The sequence below is a fragment of the Antechinus flavipes genome, chromosome 6, assembly GCF_016432865.1.
Source record: "Antechinus flavipes isolate AdamAnt ecotype Samford, QLD, Australia chromosome 6, AdamAnt_v2, whole genome shotgun sequence".
NCBI classification, from domain to species: domain Eukaryota; kingdom Metazoa; phylum Chordata; class Mammalia; order Dasyuromorphia; family Dasyuridae; genus Antechinus; species Antechinus flavipes.
Genome location: NC_067403.1, coordinates 122,139,451 through 122,157,608, shown reverse-complemented (window position 1 = coordinate 122,157,608; position 18,158 = coordinate 122,139,451). Strand labels below are relative to the sequence as shown.

The following is an 18,158-nucleotide window of genomic DNA, read 5'->3' as shown; positions in this document are numbered from 1 at the left end:
GGAATTACCGCTGAAATATAATGTTTCTTATGGCAAACTGAAACAAATCTGCTTCAGGAGTTTAGGAAGTCACTGATAACAATTGTGTCTGTGTTTGTTTTTCCATTTGTCTGGTAAAACAAACAGGGACTAAATATAAACTCAGGAAAGCATAAGGTAGAACTATTTTCACATCACTATGTGCAACTGATATAAAAATTTTAACACAAATGCCCATAAAGAAAAAGTGTTATGGATTAAACAATAGAAAATTTCATCTTATCTGAATTTCAAAATATAATGGCCTGCTTTACACAGAAATTTGTGTTTGAATAGATATATAAACATCTATATAAATAGCTATGCCTATATCTATTATCTATATAAAATCCTTACCTTCTTTCAGAGCTTTATCCATGTTATGAGAAATTACTACCCTTCTGGACTGGATAGACTCATGTGAATTTCCAGATAAAGGACTCTGAAATATAAATAGGATATGTGTTAATGGAGGAATAAATTACACTATGAAAAACACCACCTGGTTTTAAATCAAAATGGAAGACTTGAAGAGACAGCACTGTATGCTGGAATCAGTGCTGGACTTGGAGACAGGAAGATGGAGATCCAAATCCTCCTCATGGAAATTATTAATTAGGAGTCCAGCGACAAGTCACAGCCTTATGGAGTCTCCATTTTCTCATCTGTAAAATGAGGACAATAATACCTGTAGTGTTTACTTCACAGGGTTGTTTGTATTCCAGAAAATGAGATCATGTATACAAAGCATTAGAAAGAGCCAGAATTAAGACTATCAAAACAGGATGTAAAATTCAGTGGCTCACGGAATAGTCTAACCAGAGGTGTGAGTGTTCTAGGAGAGGGGTTGATCTAAGTCATTTCCTATCCAGGGACTGGAAGAAAGGGGAACCCATGAGAGAGTTATAACAAGAATGATAGGGAGTGATCAAGGGGCAGTTGTACCATATGGTGTTGAAGGTCAGGAGAAGTCCTCATGGTCAGGCATGGAGGCAACTAAGGGAGAAAGAAAAAAAGAAAGCAAGAGAGAGAGAGAAGGAGAGAGAGAGAGAGAGAGAGAGAGAGAGAGAGAGAGAGAGAGAGAGAAGGAGAGAGAGAGAGAGAGAAGAGAGAGAGAGAAGAGAGAGAGAGAGAGAGAGAGAGAGAGAGAGAGAGAGAAGGAAAGAGAGAGAGAGAAAGAGGGAGGAAGGGGGGAAGGAGAGAGGAATAGTCTAACCAGAGGTGTGAGTGTTCTGGGAGAGGGGTTGATCTAAGTCATTTCCTATCCAGGGACTGGAAGAAAGGGGAACCCATGAGAGAGTTATAACAAGAATGATAGGGAGTGATCAAGGGGCAGTTGTACCATATGGTGTTGAAGGTCAGGAGAAGTCCTTATGGTCAGGCATGGAGACAACTAAGGGAGAAAGAAAAAAAGAAAGCAAGAGAGAGAGAGAAGGAAAGAGAGACAGAGAGAGAGACACAGAGAGAGAGAGAGAGAAAAGGAAAGAGACAGACAGAGAGAGAGAGAGAGAGAGAGAGAGAGAGAGAGGGAGGGAGGGAGGAAGGGGGAAAGGAGAGAGAAAGAATACTAACAAAGGGGGAAGAGGCAGGACACATTGGTTTTATATAAATGAGGAAATTAAGACCCAGTGAAGGAAAATAAATGAAAGACTGTGTCTCTTAATGAAGGGAACAGGAGGTAGTTCTAGGTTTTGTTTTGTTTTGTTTTGTTTTTTTGCTGTTTGTTTTTTAAGATCTCTGAAATGGTATACTTTAGGCAGGAGCCTATTCAATTCAATTCAAATCAGTGAGCATTTATTACACACATTCTTTGTGTCACTCACTGAACTGGGTTTTAAGAATACAAAGATGAGACCTGTCCAACCTATGATTAGAATTTTCTGGCTGTCCCCATGTTCTCCTTTCCTAGGTACACATGGAATGATTCTCATCAGAAGTTCATGTAATATCAATCTAACTTTTAACTAAGAGGTTTATTTTAAGCAATAGAAAGAACTGATTTAAAAAAAAAATCACTGTCAGGCAAAGGAAAGTACAAAGAACCAGGCAATGGAAGTAATTTGCAAGAGTCAACCAGACAAGAGGCAGATAAAAAGAGATTCAGAGGCTCTAATGTTTTTATACTTTAAGATGCTCTAGGAAGGTGATTAATCTCTTGAGAATCCACTTAACAATGAAGGGAAACGCTATTCTTTAGTACTTTGCAAAGCATCTTGCTGACAACAGAGAGAAACAATCACTAGAATGAGGACAAGTGATGTTTATATGCTGTTTGACTGTCCGCAAAGTGTTTTACATATATTATTTCATTTGAGTTCCCAATGACCCAATGAGATAAGTATTTAATTATTTTTTTTCAATCAACAAAACTCTAATTTCTCTTTCTCCTATCCCAGCCACTTCCCTAAATGAGAATGAAAAACAAAACCCTTATTATAAACAATATGAGCAAAACAAAATTTCCACACTGGCCATGTCTGAAAAATATTTGGAATCTGTCACCTCTCTATCAGGAACTGGGGCAGGCTGGGCCAACTTTAAACAAACCAAGAACCAAACCAGTCAGTGGGTCACTTTACCATCCTTTTCTAGGAAGATCTTTCTCCTTTTTTAGGTTCCCAGGTTCACTTTTTCCCCAATGATCCACTCCAAGGAAAGAGACAACAGAAAATCCTCCATGGAAGGACTATGACCCTAGCAAGGCAGCCTGACATAGGCAGGATCATGGACATTATTAGTACCATCTGAGGCAGCAAAGGGGCCAGAAGCAAGACAAAAGTTATACAATGTCAAAGGATTAGTTAGCATACAGAAGCAAACAGGTAGAGACCAAAAAGATAAAGTATATCCAAAATAAAGAAATATGGAAGCAGGAAAGACCTCCTATAGAATATGGGTATTAAGCTTTGTTTCTACTCCCCACTAATATTCCACAGATAACTGAACATTAGTATATTTTTTTCAATCACTATGAAAGACTAATAACAGAACTATAAGATTAAGTACTAAAAAAGACCTTGGAGATTAATATATTCTTCATTTTACTCATTTTCAAAATGAGTTGCCCAAGATCACACAAGTAGTAAGCATTAAAAATTCAGACCCACATCCTGCCATCTAGAGAAGGGGGTGGGAGGAAGGAGGGAAAAAATTGGAAAAGGTTTGGCAACTGTCAATGCTGTAAAATTACCTATGCATATAACTTGTAAATAAAAAGCTATTAAATTTTTTTTTAAAAGTTCAGACCCAGGTCTTCATATTCAGGGCAGCTGTCTGCCAAGATTTAAAAAAACAAAAAACAAAAAAAACACCTTTTCATCTGCTAACTCTCTTTAGTTCATACCTCCATGAAGCTACTGTTCCATTGTCCACAAATGCCCTTTTGAGGTGCAATCATCTTGCACTCTATCTTGGGCACTCAGAAACTTGGATCTTTCCAGAAGATACAGCATCCCTCACCATTCTCTTCAATATAAATACCTTCTTCAAATACCCATTCCATTCATTGGAAACACTGAGTCAGAAGAATGAATCTTATTACTCTTTGCTTCCCATTCTCACTTTTGTACCTTCCCTCTACCACTATGTATCAACAATTAATTCCTTGGAGCCACTCTCCATTGTTTATATCACCCTATTCAGATCTCTATTGAAGTCAACTTCTACCTATGGGCCCGGGGTTCTGAACTATATGGAGGTCATATATTACACTTCCTCAAGGATTTCAGGACTTGGCTCAGGATTTTTATTTTTAAAGGGTGCTTTCGGTTGTTCAATTAACACAAATATTTATTTTCTCTTCCTCCTTTCTTCTGCCATTGGGGAAAATAACAAAACAAAAAATAAACTTCTTTTAACAAATAGGCATAATCAAGCAAAAGAAATTACCATGATGGCCATGTATAAAAATGTTTCATTCTGCACATTTAGTCTATCACTTCTATATCAGGAAGTGGATAGCATCCACTGGAATCATGGTTGATCAATGTATAAATTAGAGTTCTTAGCCCTTTCAAAGTTTGTATTAGAAAATTTTTATTTAATTACTGTATAATATTTAACATGTACTGGACTACCTGCCATCTAGGGGAGGGGGTGGAGGGAGAGAGGGGAAAAAATGGAAAAGAAGGTTTTGCAAGAGTCAATGTTAAAAAATTACCCATGGACACTGATACATTTTTGATGGAATTCTGAACACATCCAGTCATTCTGGGGAGTGATTTGGAACTATGCTCAAAAAGTTATCAAACTGTGCATATCCAGCAGTGTTAATACCGGGCTTATAACCCAAAGAGATCTTAAAGGAGGGAAAAGGCTCTGTATGTACCAAAATGTTTGTGGCAGCCCTTTTTGTAGTGGCCAGAAACTGGACACTGAGTGGATGCCCATCAATTGGAGAATGGTTGGGTAAATTGTGGTATATACGAATGTTATGGAATATTATTGTTCTGTAAGAAATGACCAACAGGATGATTTCAGAAAGGCCTGGAGAGACTTACATGAACTGATGCTGAGTGAAATGAGCAGGACCAGGAGATCATTATATACTTTAATAACAATACAATATGATGATCAATTCTGGTGGACGTGGCCCTCTTCAACAATGAGATGACTCCAATTTTCACTTGGGGGCAGCAAGATAGAGCAGTGGATAGAGTATGGGCACTGAAGTCAGAAGGACATGAGTTCAAATATGGCAGAATTACTTATTTACTAGCTGTGTGACCCTGGGCAAGTCACTTGACCCCAATTGCCTCACAAAAATAAATAATTTTTTTTCCTCAATTGACCTTGCCAGTCTAAATTATATCTACTGTCAAACTGCCTAAAAGAGCTATCTACTCTTGCTGTTTCTACCTTCTTCAATCAGATTGGTTTCTCCTTACCCCGTTACTTGACTAAAACTGCCCTCTCCAGGAGTAGCTAGGTAACACAGTGGATAGAGCACCATCCCTGAAGTCAGATCAAATTCTGGTCTCAGACACTTAATATTTCCCAGCTATGTGACCCTGAGCAAGTCACTTAACCCCAACTGCTTCAGGGGAAAAAAAACTGCCCCCTCCAATTCCTATGCAGCTTCTCTTCTCCTCTCCAATCCTTCCTCCATATAACCACCAAACTGAAATTCCTCAAGCAGAGGTGGGACCATGGCCATTTTGGATCCTATAATCACCAGGATAAAATAAAAACTCCTTTGTTTGGAATTTAAAGCCCCCCAAAGTCCCCTTCAATCTCTCTTTTCCAGAATGATTCCATATTATTCCTCACTCAAACACTCAATACTGCAGCCAATCTTGCCCTCCCTCCCTCATTGTTTCCCATAATATGATATTCCATCTCCTATCTTTGTGCCTTTGCCTAGGCCATTTCTACTTTTCCACACTCTCCTAGTTTTTCACGGTTCCTTCCACATAGCCCTTCATTCAAATAATATGTACTTGTTTTCTCCTCCATTCTCTGAAAGTAGGGATGGTTTCCATTATCATATACATCCCCAGCCTAACTCCTAATAGATACTTATTAAATATTTGATGACTTATTATATGGATATTTCATATCCAATTATCTGTGTTCATGTTAATGTAGTTAATAATAATAGCAGTAATTAATAACTATTTTGGTTGTATCTCTGTATTTTCAGTGCATAGAATAGTACCTGACTCATAATAGATTACTTGTTATTCCTGAAGGAATTCAGAATTACTAAATACTTGCTGAACTTTTCTTTTTTTTTTAATAATTATTTTATTTTATAATAACTTTATATTGACAGAATCCATGCCAGGGTAATTTTTTTTACAACATTATCCCTTGCACTCGTTTCTGTTCTGATTTTTCCCCTCCCTCCCTCCACCCCCTCCCCTAGATGGCAAGCAGTCCTATATATGTTAGATATGTTGCAGTATATCCTAGATACAATATATGTTTGCAGAACCGAACAGTTCTCTTGTTGCATAGGGAGAATTGGATTCAGAAGGTATAAATAACCCGGGAAGAAAAACAAAAATGCAGATAGTTCACATTCGTTTCCCAGTGTTCTTTCTTTGGGTGTAGCTGCTTCTGTCCGTCATTTATCCATTGAAACTCAGTTAGGTCTCTTTGTCAAAGAAATCCACTTCCATCAGAATACGTCCTCATACAATATCGTTGTCGAAGTGTATAATGATCTCCTGGTTCTGCTCATTTCACTTTTGCTGAACTTTTCTAAGTCTCCCAGGTTCACAACATCAGTCATACTCCGTTCTTCCCATATTCTCTACTCTCCATATCCTATCACTAGGTCATAGACATAGATGTAGACTTAGAAGGAACTTTGAAATTCCTTCAAGTTTCAGATTAGGAAACTAAGACCAGTCAGTTGAAGTGACACCTCCCAAATCACACAGATAGTAAATGACATAAGTAGGATTTGAAACCAGGTCTGCTTCCCCAGTCACGCTGCTTTAGCTTGGCAGAGCCATAACTAGGTTAACTATACCTGTGATCAACTCAATTAGGGGAGAGAGGGAGTGGCCCAGTAGCCTAGCTGACAGTCCAGAAAGGTGAGGGAGAGGTGGAGGTAGGGAGAACATTATTTTGGAGAACAGTCTCATTGCTGGGAGGAGCCACCCCAAGCTTCCCTCAACCTGCAGCAGGCCAAGCACCTTCTTTTGAAGATAAATTCAAGACTTGTTTACAATCCCAAGTTCTAACCTGCTCGGATAATTTTGCATCTTGATTCTGTTATCAATATTTTTATCACTAAAACCTGTGAAATTCTGGAGAAAAATTCTATGAAAGATGTGATATAAAATAAATGGAACTTGTGGAGATAATATATGGCATATATTAAATAATATAATATATAATAATATAAAACAAAGGGGAAAAGAAAGTTTTCCTTGCATTAATTATGGCCTTCCAAATATAGGACAAAACGTAAAAGCTCTCTCCTCTTCCCCCTCACCCTCCCTCCCCAGTATATATCACTTATCAAGAAAAAGTTTTGTGCTTATCAGCTTTCTGTTCTGCTCCTAAATAACACCAGTTTGGAATCTTCTGCCAAGTCAAATTAAGATCCACTTTACCTAAATAGCTAACTAAAGTCATCCTCTCTTAGCGAGGCACTATCCAAAGAAAATGCAAGCCTAAGTCCTAAGTCCTCTGGCAACTAGGCAACCAGGAACTACCTGGAACCCAGCCACATACACACATGACACTCAATGTTCATGGACAATGCTGACTGTTACTTCTCACAGGAAAACCAATTTAAAGCAGGATTTGCCATCTCTATCATAGTGATAAGCAAAAATCCTTTCCCCAATTTAAAAAACAGTAAGCCACAGAATACCTATCTTTCAATGAATACTAACAATTTGAATTTGTCACATGATATATTACAAAATACTGTCAATATCTAAATATGCACTGGAGGTGTATGATAAACACAAGAAAGCAACTTAGCAAAGAGCCTGCAAATCAATTCAGCATTTATCAAGCTCTTACTATGCACAAGGATATTGTGCAGGGATACAAGGAAAAGTAAAAATAATTCCTGCCTTGAAGGAGCAAGCCTACAATGTATTTAATACCTATATGATAAGTAGGCATTTAGACAAGTCTGTAGGATTTAGTTTCCTCAACTGTAAAACCCAGAAGTTGGCTTAGATGTCCTAGATTTCCTTCTTACTTTGCTATTTTATGATTCTTACTCTGTTTCTCGTTTTTTTCTTTTTTTTAATTCTGGTCCCTAGAAAATGAATTAAGCAGCTTTACAACAAACAGGAAGAGAAGGACTTATTCAGAAACTAAATCACTAACAAAAGAAACTATATTTTTCTTTCTCTGGAAAATAAAAAAAATCACAAAGAAAATTTAAAAAGGAGATAAACTCATAAAGTCCTGAAGTTGAAAGGGACCTTAAAAGTCATTTAGTTCAACCTCCTACTAAACTAATAAATCTTCTAAACAATGTTTATGACAAGTCATTCAGTCTCTGCTTGAATACTCCTAAGTCATAGGGATCATTCTAAGTAATGGAAAGTCATCTTTTAATAAATCAAACATTCCTCTCAACAACTTCCAACCATAAGTCCTGATTCTGAAACACAAAGACCGTCTTCCATGTCTTACTTTAGACATAGACAGCTATTATGTCCTTCTATATTTTTTTATTCTCTGAATTAAACACTCATTTCTTTCAATTAATCCTCATCTGACATAAAGAACTTAACTTATGCTCACTGGAAAAAAAAAAAACACAAAACAGTAATTATTTAACAGTCAAGGTCAGTATGAGAGCTGTCACAAAGCATAAGATTCTAAACTGACACTTTTTTCCATAGTGAGAATGAGTCTTAAGAAACTACCATTTCCCAAAGATAAGTAAGACTATCATCCCAAAGATGATAGTAATATACTCAATTTATTATATACTTGGGGAAAAAAAGCAAGCAATTTGCAATAGAGATTTGTAGTTTTACTTAATTTATTTTTAAAATGTGTCACTGTGGTCCAGTCAAAAAAAAAAATCACTTGACTCCTATATTTTTTACAAAATGAAATGATCTGGGAGGTGAGTAGGTAGGAATTTATTTCAATTCAAACCAACACACATTGATAAACCCTTTATTACAGGCAGTCTGGTTTAGTAAAAAAAAAAATGATAAATTTAGAGCTAGGAAGATCTGGATTTATTTATTTGCTTATTTTTCCCAGCTTTATTTAAAAAAAATTTTTTTAACATTTATTTTTAAAATTTTTGGGTTTCTGATTCTCTCCCTTATCCCTAGTCCCAGTCCCCCATTAAGATCCAACTCCTGAAGTCATGCAAAACATTTCCATAAAAGTCATGTTATGAAAAAAAAACCATTAGAGCTCTCTCCCTTCCCCTATCCTCCAACAAAAACCCCTCAAGAAAAATAAAGTTTAAAAAGAGAGAGAGAGAGAATATGCTTTGATCTGTATTCACACACAATCAGTTCTTTCTCTGGATATGGATAAGAAAATTTTTTTTATCATAAATCCTTCATTGTACTCCTGAGAATAGCAAAGGAAGACGGGTTTATGACCTGTCTCTGACCCACACTAGCTATGTGACTATAGCTAAATCCCCTAAATCTCTCAGAGCTCCAGATACCTTTCTAAAACCAAAGCCAAACTTTTAATCTGCCCTGATTGAAGGAATTCTACACTGGAAATTTTCCATATTAATGAAATCACAAGTCTGGATCAACCTATCCTCCCCACAAATATTTACAAGATCCTAGAGTTATAAAAATATAAGGCAAATGAAGGAATCACTATGAAAATGTTTATTCTGCCTTAAAAAGAGATGAGCCTAAATCTCCTGGATGTGCTCCAATTGTCCCAGTCCCCTTTCTCCAACAGTAATGATTTCTGAAATAGAGGTTCCAAGCCCTACAACTAAATAAAGATTTGGAAAAATCAGATTCCTTTTTTGTGTTTTTATGATTTTAATTGTAAATGACACAGAACAACTTTTTATTTAGTTTCAAAAATGATAAGTAGCCATATGCTGAAAATTCTACGGGTAGACACACAACTAATAGGCTGCCATGTTGTCAGGTTGTTGGGGGGTTTTTAAGTGGGTTGTTATTGTTGTTGTTTTTTAACTTATCTGTTTTTAGATCAGGAAATGAAAAAAGCTGCCCTTTGAAATTTAAACCAACAATTTTTCTAAAGGAGTTATTTCCTTGGAATTCAAGTATGCAATTGCATTCAAGGAAGACTAATATCATATACTTTGAGGCTTAACTATAAATTATTTTGAAAGAGATTGTTGGTGTTTGGACATTACACTCTATTACATCTAGAAGTTGTGTCTTAAGCAAGGTCTTTTGTCTGATTATTATTTATAGCCAGAAAGGACCTTAGTGAAGATCAACTAGTCCAACCACTCCCAACCCCCACAACCTGCCTCCTTTCCTATTTTACTTATGATTAAACTCAGATACCAGAGAGGCTAAATGAGTTTTCCAATATCACAGAGAGAGCAGACAATAGAAGCAAAATTTGAACCGAAATTCTTGAAGTTTAAATATGGAATTTGTTTTTCTAGATGCTGATATTAAATCACTGTGCCCACTGCTTACAACTTTCAAGTCATGAAAGAATTCCTGCAATAAGAAATCAAACTGCAATAGCAGAAATCCACCAGAGAGACAATCAACTTTCCCATGCAAGGTAGCCTACCACCAAATGGCTTTGTGGGAATGTACAGAAGGAGTTGGGAGGAATCCATGAGGTGATAGAAATAAACTGAATTAATAGACTAACTGGGTTGAACCTTTCCTTTCCTTTCTTATCTTACAATACACTGTAAGTACAAATATTGTCTCAAAATAATACATGTAACAGAGGGATTATGGGAAGTTAGTGATATTAATATCCTATTGATGGGCTTTATAAAATACCAAACCATCTAAAGAACTATTGACAATTATTCTGAAAAAATTACTAAATTGCTTAAATCCTTTGAACTCGTGATCCTATTACTGGGCATATGCCTCAAGGAGCCTAAAGGCAGAAGAGCTCAAATATACTAAAGTATTAGTAGAAACACATTTCATGACAGCAAAGCCCAAGCTGGCATTCATCAGTTTAGGAATTATTACACTACAAGTGAATATAAGCAATCTCAAAAAACATGGGAAGACTTGTATGAACTGATAGATAGTGAAGAAATCAAAACCAGGATAACAACATAAACACTGCAATAATGTGAATGAAAACAACTTTTAGAAAAACTTCATATGATTATTATTGGCTCTAGAAGATAGATGACTAAACATAAATACTCCCCTCTTCTAGACAAGAAGACTACAGATGCTAAATATTGAATATGCATACAAGTATAACTGTTGTAAGGGACAGTTTTACTTGGCTATTTTTCTTTATTAGAAGAAATGGTAGAGAGCTAAAAATGTTATGCTATATGGGGAAATAATTATGATATAAAAGCAACTAGCATTAATAAAACTCTTTAGGTACACAAATCTATTAAACATCTATATTCAGGAAAGAGATGAGCTATCAGTGAGATCATCATATCAACATACTAATTTATTAATGTTTATAAATATTTGTGCAAAATTAGGGATGATGTCCAAAAGTAGCTATAGCAAGGAAGAATTATTATCAAATTCTGTACTCAGGGAAACCATGGCAATAGTCATGTGTTAGACCCCAAGCTACATGTCATGTGTGTGAAATTCATGATACACTCTCTTCTAAAAGATCTTGTATGTGCAAAAATGTTTGTGGCAGCCCTCTTTGTAGTGGCCAGAAACTGGAAACTGAGTGGATGCCCATTAATTGGAGAATGGCTGAATAAATTGTGGTATATGAATGTTATGGAATATTATTGTTCTGTAAGAAATAACCAGCAGAATGATTTCAGAAAGGTCTGGAGAGACTTATATGAACTGATGCTGAGTGAAATGAGCAGGAACAGCAGATCATTATATACTTCAACAATAACACTATATGATGATCAATTCTGATGGATGTGGCTCTGCGAAAGAACTCTAGGGAATGAGTGTGAACCACTACATAGCATTTCCAATCCCTCTGTTTTTGTCCGCCTGCATTTTTGATTTCCTTCACAGGTTAATTGTATATTATTTGAAAGTCTGATTCTTCTTGTGCAGCAAAATAATTGTATGGATATGTATCCTATATTGCATTTAGCATTTACTTTAAAATATTTAACATGTACTGCCATCTGGGGGAGGGGATGGGGGGAAAAAGGGGAAGAGTTGGAACAAAAGGTTTTGCAACTGTCACTGCTGAAAAATTACCCATGCATATATCATGTAAATAAAAAGCTATAAATAAATAAATAAAAATAATAAAAGGTGAGAGGTCATTCCAACCAACACATGATGTTTATTTCTAGAAATGAGCAGTTTTAAGGAAAACAAATAGAACTGAAACTAGAAAGAGTGACTGATGCTTTGCAGTGAATTAAAATAGTATGAAAAGTATTTGGCAGTGCTGGAGGGGTGGAGGGAGAGAAGGAGATTAGCATCTAGTTAACAAGAATAATTAATTAAAATAGAAAACTACTAGATGATAGACTACAAGAAACTTCTCTCCAGACCTCCTCAAATTATGGTTTGGGGTACTTTCTGTTAATTACAATTGTAAAGGGGGAAAAATAATATTTAAACAAATAAGAAATTAGGGAAAGGAGGAAAAAGTCAAGAAAGAGACACACAGAAGAGAGACAAAGACAGAGACAGAGAGAATGTGTGTCTAGCAATGTGATAAACTCTTAAAATACATACAAAAGCATACTAGACAGTCCCTGCCCTCAAGGAGCTGCCAGTCTAATAAGGGGGGAAAAAAACACATAAAGGTTCACACATGATAGCTTGCCTGGAGAAGTCCATAAAATGCCATGAAGACATGGAATTGAGCAAGACCAAAGCTGGCCTATCAAAGTTCAAGGTAGTTGATTTCAGGAAGAGCCAAATTTTCTGATGGGGAGAGGGTGGAAGTGGTGACCTACATGAAGAAAGTAAGACTAGCGATGTCTGGGAAATCATCTTAATGTCTTAATGTCAAGCATTTATAACCAAATTAGTAACAGCAAACTAATGAATTTATTGTTCTTCCATGTGATAGAAAACATTCCCCTATGATGATGTTATAAATTACTTTCTAAATTTGAAAACAATTATATCTTTCTACAAGAATGGTATTTATTGTATTATAAGGAATTCCTTATGGAGCCTTTCAGGCTTCCAAATTTTACTATCATAAACAAATTAGGAAATACAGTATAGTGGAAGGAGCATTGTTTTGGAATCTCGATCCTCTCTCTGGGCCTCAGGTTCTTTATATGCAAAACAAATGGCTTCCACAATGAATACAGAGATAAATAGATACCAAGATGTAGTAACATAACAGTTTGTTTTCCACAGAGAACTAGCATTCTGAAAATAATTAACAAAATTGCTTAACAGGTGAATTCAAACACTCAGAAATGGGTCCTTTTCAACCACAGTCTTAACACAAACCCCAATCTGGCTCTGACTAGTCAGAGCTGATGACCTGGCAAAGGCAAATGGGGAATCAGTAAGCTTAATATAATAATCATACCTCATAAGAGGAATTTTCTGCCCTCTTTAAACATGGGACTCATGACAAGGGAGAGGGAACGTATCTAGGAGGACATGAAGGTGATAGAGAGAGAGGCACTATTCATCAGCAGATTATTAACCAATCGGGAAGGACTGAGAGAAGAGGTGGTACATGGAAGGGGGTTGGTTAATAAAAGCAGGTTTTTACTTCTGTACCAGAGCATCTACATAAGGACATTTCTGCAGGAATGTAATAATCATTCCTTATTGATTATGGAGACTTTTCATCATTTTGGGGGGTCTCGAAACCCTGACCACATTTATAACAATCTGGGGGCTCGTCCAGGATACAGAAGCTCAGCAGGTCAGTCCTGGGAACACAATGGTGTGAAAAGAGCATTCCCACTCCATTTCCAGCAGTCTTCGCTTCTCCTTCCTTTAAGTTGTCCCCCACTTCGAATAGAAACCCAGAATTTTGGGTTTGCACTAAGAGTGAGGTAAGGAAGATCTGGACAGACCAGGAAAAGTTGAGATGTTGGACAAGGTAAGAAAACGGCAGCTAAGTACTGTCTTGTCAGTAGGGGGCACATTCTAGTGTAAGAGAAGTGGGACTTCTTGGTAAGCCTAGGATGAGGAATCAAGAGAAAGAGGGAAGGACCCTCTGGAGATTCCCAAAGACAGTCCCCCAGGAAGGAGGCTAGCAAATTGTAAATAAAGTTCCTGAACTCAGGGTAAGAATAAGAAGGAATTGGCTAAATATTGTTATAATGACCCAATGGTCTATTCAGGGGCAACTGATCTGGTAGCCAAAGTTTGAGAGGGATAAAGATTGGGTGTGTCAGGCACTTAATGTCTTTGTTACTGAAAGAAAGGAAACAACAGGTAAGAGTCAGAATATGCTGCACTTTGGCACTGCAAAAGCACACCCTGCAAAAGTTTCAGTTAGTATGGAACAGAAGGTAGGGAAGGAGGAGAAGCCATGGGCTCCTTCCTCTTTCTGCTCTACTCCCCTACCCCTACCCCCCACCGCCTGCTTATGTTTCTCATGGGTTCCCCCTAGCAGTACAACAAAAGTAGGAGGGGGAGATAGGAGGGATGAACCTTTGGGAGACTAGAGGAGGAATTGGGACAGTTTAAAAGGGATTTAGTGAATTTTCCCATCCCAACCACCTGGGGACTAATATGTTTCCTTTAGAGAGGCTCCTATAGAGATGGAAAAATTAGGTTGGTAAATGCTCTACTCAGTTTTATTAAAGTTAGAAGTTTTAAGACAGAAATGGTGTCTTAAATCAAGGATCCAGTAGGATTAGCTGAACAGATGGATCAATTCCTAGGACCAAATATCTATATCTGGGCTGAACTAATGTCTATTCTAAATTTACTGTTTATTGAAAAGGAAAAAGTAGAGGAGCACAGCCAGGGAAACTTAGCATTGAAGGCATCCACCTGGACCAGGGATGATAGATGAGAAAATAGTCAGGACTTAGTAGCACAGAGTATGTTGAAAGTAAATTTTGTGACCAAAACATGGCCAGACATTAATAAAAAGTTACATAAATTAGATAGATATTCCAAAACCATTGGATGAATTGCTCAGAGAGCCCAGAAAGTGTATTGTAAAGAAGGAGGATGAGACACAGAAACAGAAAGTTACAATAATGTTGTAGACTATTAGGGAGGTGGTAAGCAAAACTGGCTCTAGAGCCAAGAGAAGGTTTGACCCTTCTGGACTACATAACCAAGATGGGAAGGTGAAAGGAGACCAAGAGAGGGAGTGAAGGGCCCTCCAAAAGCGAGAAGAAAGTGAAATGGGGCAGGAGAATAATAGGTATTTTTTCTGTGGAAAAGAAGGGCATTAAAAAAAAAAAAAACTGCCCCAAAACAAGGAAGGATCAGTGGCACCCCTGTTACTATTGGTTAAAGAGGACTAGGGGGATATCTGGGGTTCCTACTCCTCACACCCAACTGGAAACCTCAAGTAAGTTTAAAGATTGGAAAACCAGAAGATGAAGTAATATTTTTGGTAGACCTTGAGGCTGAGAAGTCATTGCTCCCGTGTTCTCTCCAAAGAAATTGGATGATTCAAAGAACAAGTAAAAAGTTACAGGAGATAAAAAGGAAGGAATTTGAAGTCGTAGTTACTTAAGAAAGTGATTAGAAAAACTGGAAAAGACACAGAGTGTAGTTACTGTTCATACTGGAAACAGGTTGTAATTTGAGAGTAGCACGGGGCCTAGAATTGGAAGTGGAAAGTCAAAAAGTGGTGGTTAAAATGCATTCTCTGAGTGTGAAAAAGGAATTGGATATAAAGCTAGAAGATTTGTCTGGAAATAGGAGGAAGATTAGGCCTCAGCCTAACAGATAATACTAGTTAATATTATCATTTTTTTTTATTATTATACATAGTTATAGGGCCAGAACTTAAAACAAGATACTAAGTGGAACTGAGGAGACAATGGTTAAATCTAGTTTAGCATTGATTTAATTCTATAACAAATAATGGTGTCCTAGTGATATAATGATTGGTTTGTACTCAGTATGGAGCTTATGAGCTAGAAGCCTCAGCCAGGGAGATTCAGAGACATTCAGAGAGATTCAGAGGACAGAGAAGGAGGCAGGAGTTCAAGCTCTCAGAACCAAGGAGAGAGATAGAGCTCTAAGAAAGCTAACCGGGCCGCAGGAAAAGAGACAAGACTTTGAAAGAGATAATAAAGGAGTTGGACTTTAACACTTGGCTGTACTTGTGGTGATTACTGAACTGAAATGAAGGCTGCTCCCAAGACCCCCAGAGATCCCAAGAAAACCTCAACAGAGAACATTACAATATATTATATTATTATATATTATAATTATTATTATATTATACTAATAGTAGAAATAGATACTTTAAAGATGGATTATTAGAATCCTGTATGTTTAGGTATAATATTCCTATATTGCTAGTAAAGAAATTGGACAGGACATATCGAGTAGTATAGGATTTGAGAGTCATAAATAAAATAGTGCAAGTTAGGCACCCTATCATGCCCAATTCTTATAATCTCCTGAGTAAAGTACTTCAGAACACAAGTGGTTTAGTAGAATAGAACTAAAATATGCTTTCTAGATATATCCATTGGATGTAAGTAGCAGAGAAATTTTTGCTTTCACTCTTGAACAGGAGCCCTTCTGAAAGTCAGCACAAACCTTCAAAATATGGTTATAGTGTAGTACATACTTTTGAAAAAATTAGGACTAATGAATGATAAGGGGAAAGAATTGGTATATGGGTAGTTAAATAAGTGTTGGAAAAAATCTATTAGGATGAATTGAAATAGCAAAAATACATGTGAGGGGACAGAGGGGTATTTCCCCTGAGGCCATGTGAAACCACTTGACAGATGAGGTGGCAAAGGAGGCAGCTTGCCAAGGGGAGGTTAGAATGTTGGTGATGATACCCAAATTCTCCTGTGTAAAATTACCCCAGTATTTTCTCAAGCAGAAGGAGACTATGTGTCCTCAAAATGACTGGACCTGAGGGAATGATTTTGGTGTTTGGTTTAGCGATATGGGTGGTTGGAATCTGTGGAATAATAATTTTATGTCTCCTTCTCTGTTCAAATTCAGAATGTAGTTGGAACATGTCACCATTATGTCCAGAGATTGTGATGGTGCAGGGGAAATCTTTGGCTGAGGATAGGGTTTATGACAATGGTTAGTACACTCTGGGAGGGGACTCTCTAAGTAAGATTAAGATAAGGGCTAATTTGATAAAAATGGGACCCACAAACAATCCAACTAAATGCCTGTCAGATTAATTGAATGTGGGTACATTGATAACCAAAGGAAACTAAGAGGTGAGCATAAATACCTTTCTTTGGGCAGGAAACCAGTCGAATCTCCAGATGATAGAGTACGAATACAGAGAAGGCCTCTCATGCAGCTTGGGATGATGTGTAGTGGGCCACCCAGTATAAAAGTTGGACTCAGTCAAAGGGCCCCCAACAGGAATTAAAAATAAGATAACAATCTTTAAGGGTATAGTAGGTCAGAAGTGTGGAAACCGAGAGTACAATTCCACAAATATCACAATCAAAAGAGCAGATAGAAGTGTGAATGGAACCCTTGGAATGGGAATGGATATTAGTGGGAAGGATCCCATGGATAGATTCAGGATTCTAGTGGTTGGTGGGCCCCCAACCCATTCTCAATCTGGAGTGTAGGCTACAAACTCCCCTGGGTCCAGTAAACCACCAAATGGGAAAAAAACTAGATGTAAAAAACTTCCATAAATGACTTCAAAAGAGACGTAAAGAAGACAATAGAAATAAAGATAGGATATGGGGACACTAATAACTGGATGGAATGGGTCCAATACATAATTAGAAGATTGAATAAAAGTACTTGTTACACGTGCTTCAGACAGACCAGCAGTATATGGAGTACCATTTCTCTTAGGATTGGAGGGTCATGAGGCCAAGTTTAAGTGCATGATGTATGTGGCTGTTCTTCAACAGCACTGCAAAAAATTGTACCTCATTCTCCTTATTTCATCAATAAAGAAAAGCACCACTAAGGGTATTCCCACCATTATCTTTGGGATAGACAATCACTCTGCCTACCTTTCAAGACAAAAATTTCAGGACTTAGGCAGAATGGCCCTCTGCACCCAGCACTGGAATGTGACTATGGAGAGCACTAAAAGGACTACCCTGCCAAGACAGATTTCAGGTGATTCTTTAGAGGAAAAACACTCTAACTGACTCTCCCTCCCAAGGGCAGATACTTGTGCACTGGTACAATTGGCTATCCCATTCATCCTAGCAGATGAGGCCTCATTGATCCAGGTGAGGAAAACCAAGAGAATAAGAGAAGGAAAAGGGAGGTTGAAAGACCCTATAGTGTTCATTTGATGATAGAATCTATTTGGATGCTATTGGATTTCCACATGGAGAACCTGATGGGTTCAAAGCAAGGAATCAAAAAGCAGACATTTGAATTCCCCCTCTTTTGGTGGTCAATCATCAATTAGACTGTAGATTAGATCAATTATATCTATTATAATCAACAAAA

At 37.2% G+C, this 18,158-nt stretch overlaps 1 protein-coding gene across 1 annotated transcript in view; it reads right to left on the bottom strand.

The window, feature by feature from the left end:
* Window positions 1-18,158, bottom strand: part of SNX25 (sorting nexin 25) — a 291,635-nt gene that overhangs the window by 237,039 nt on the left and 36,438 nt on the right. The window contains 1 exon segment of the mRNA XM_051965470.1: window positions 376-460. Coding sequence (XP_051821430.1) covers window positions 376-460 — 85 coding nt within the window.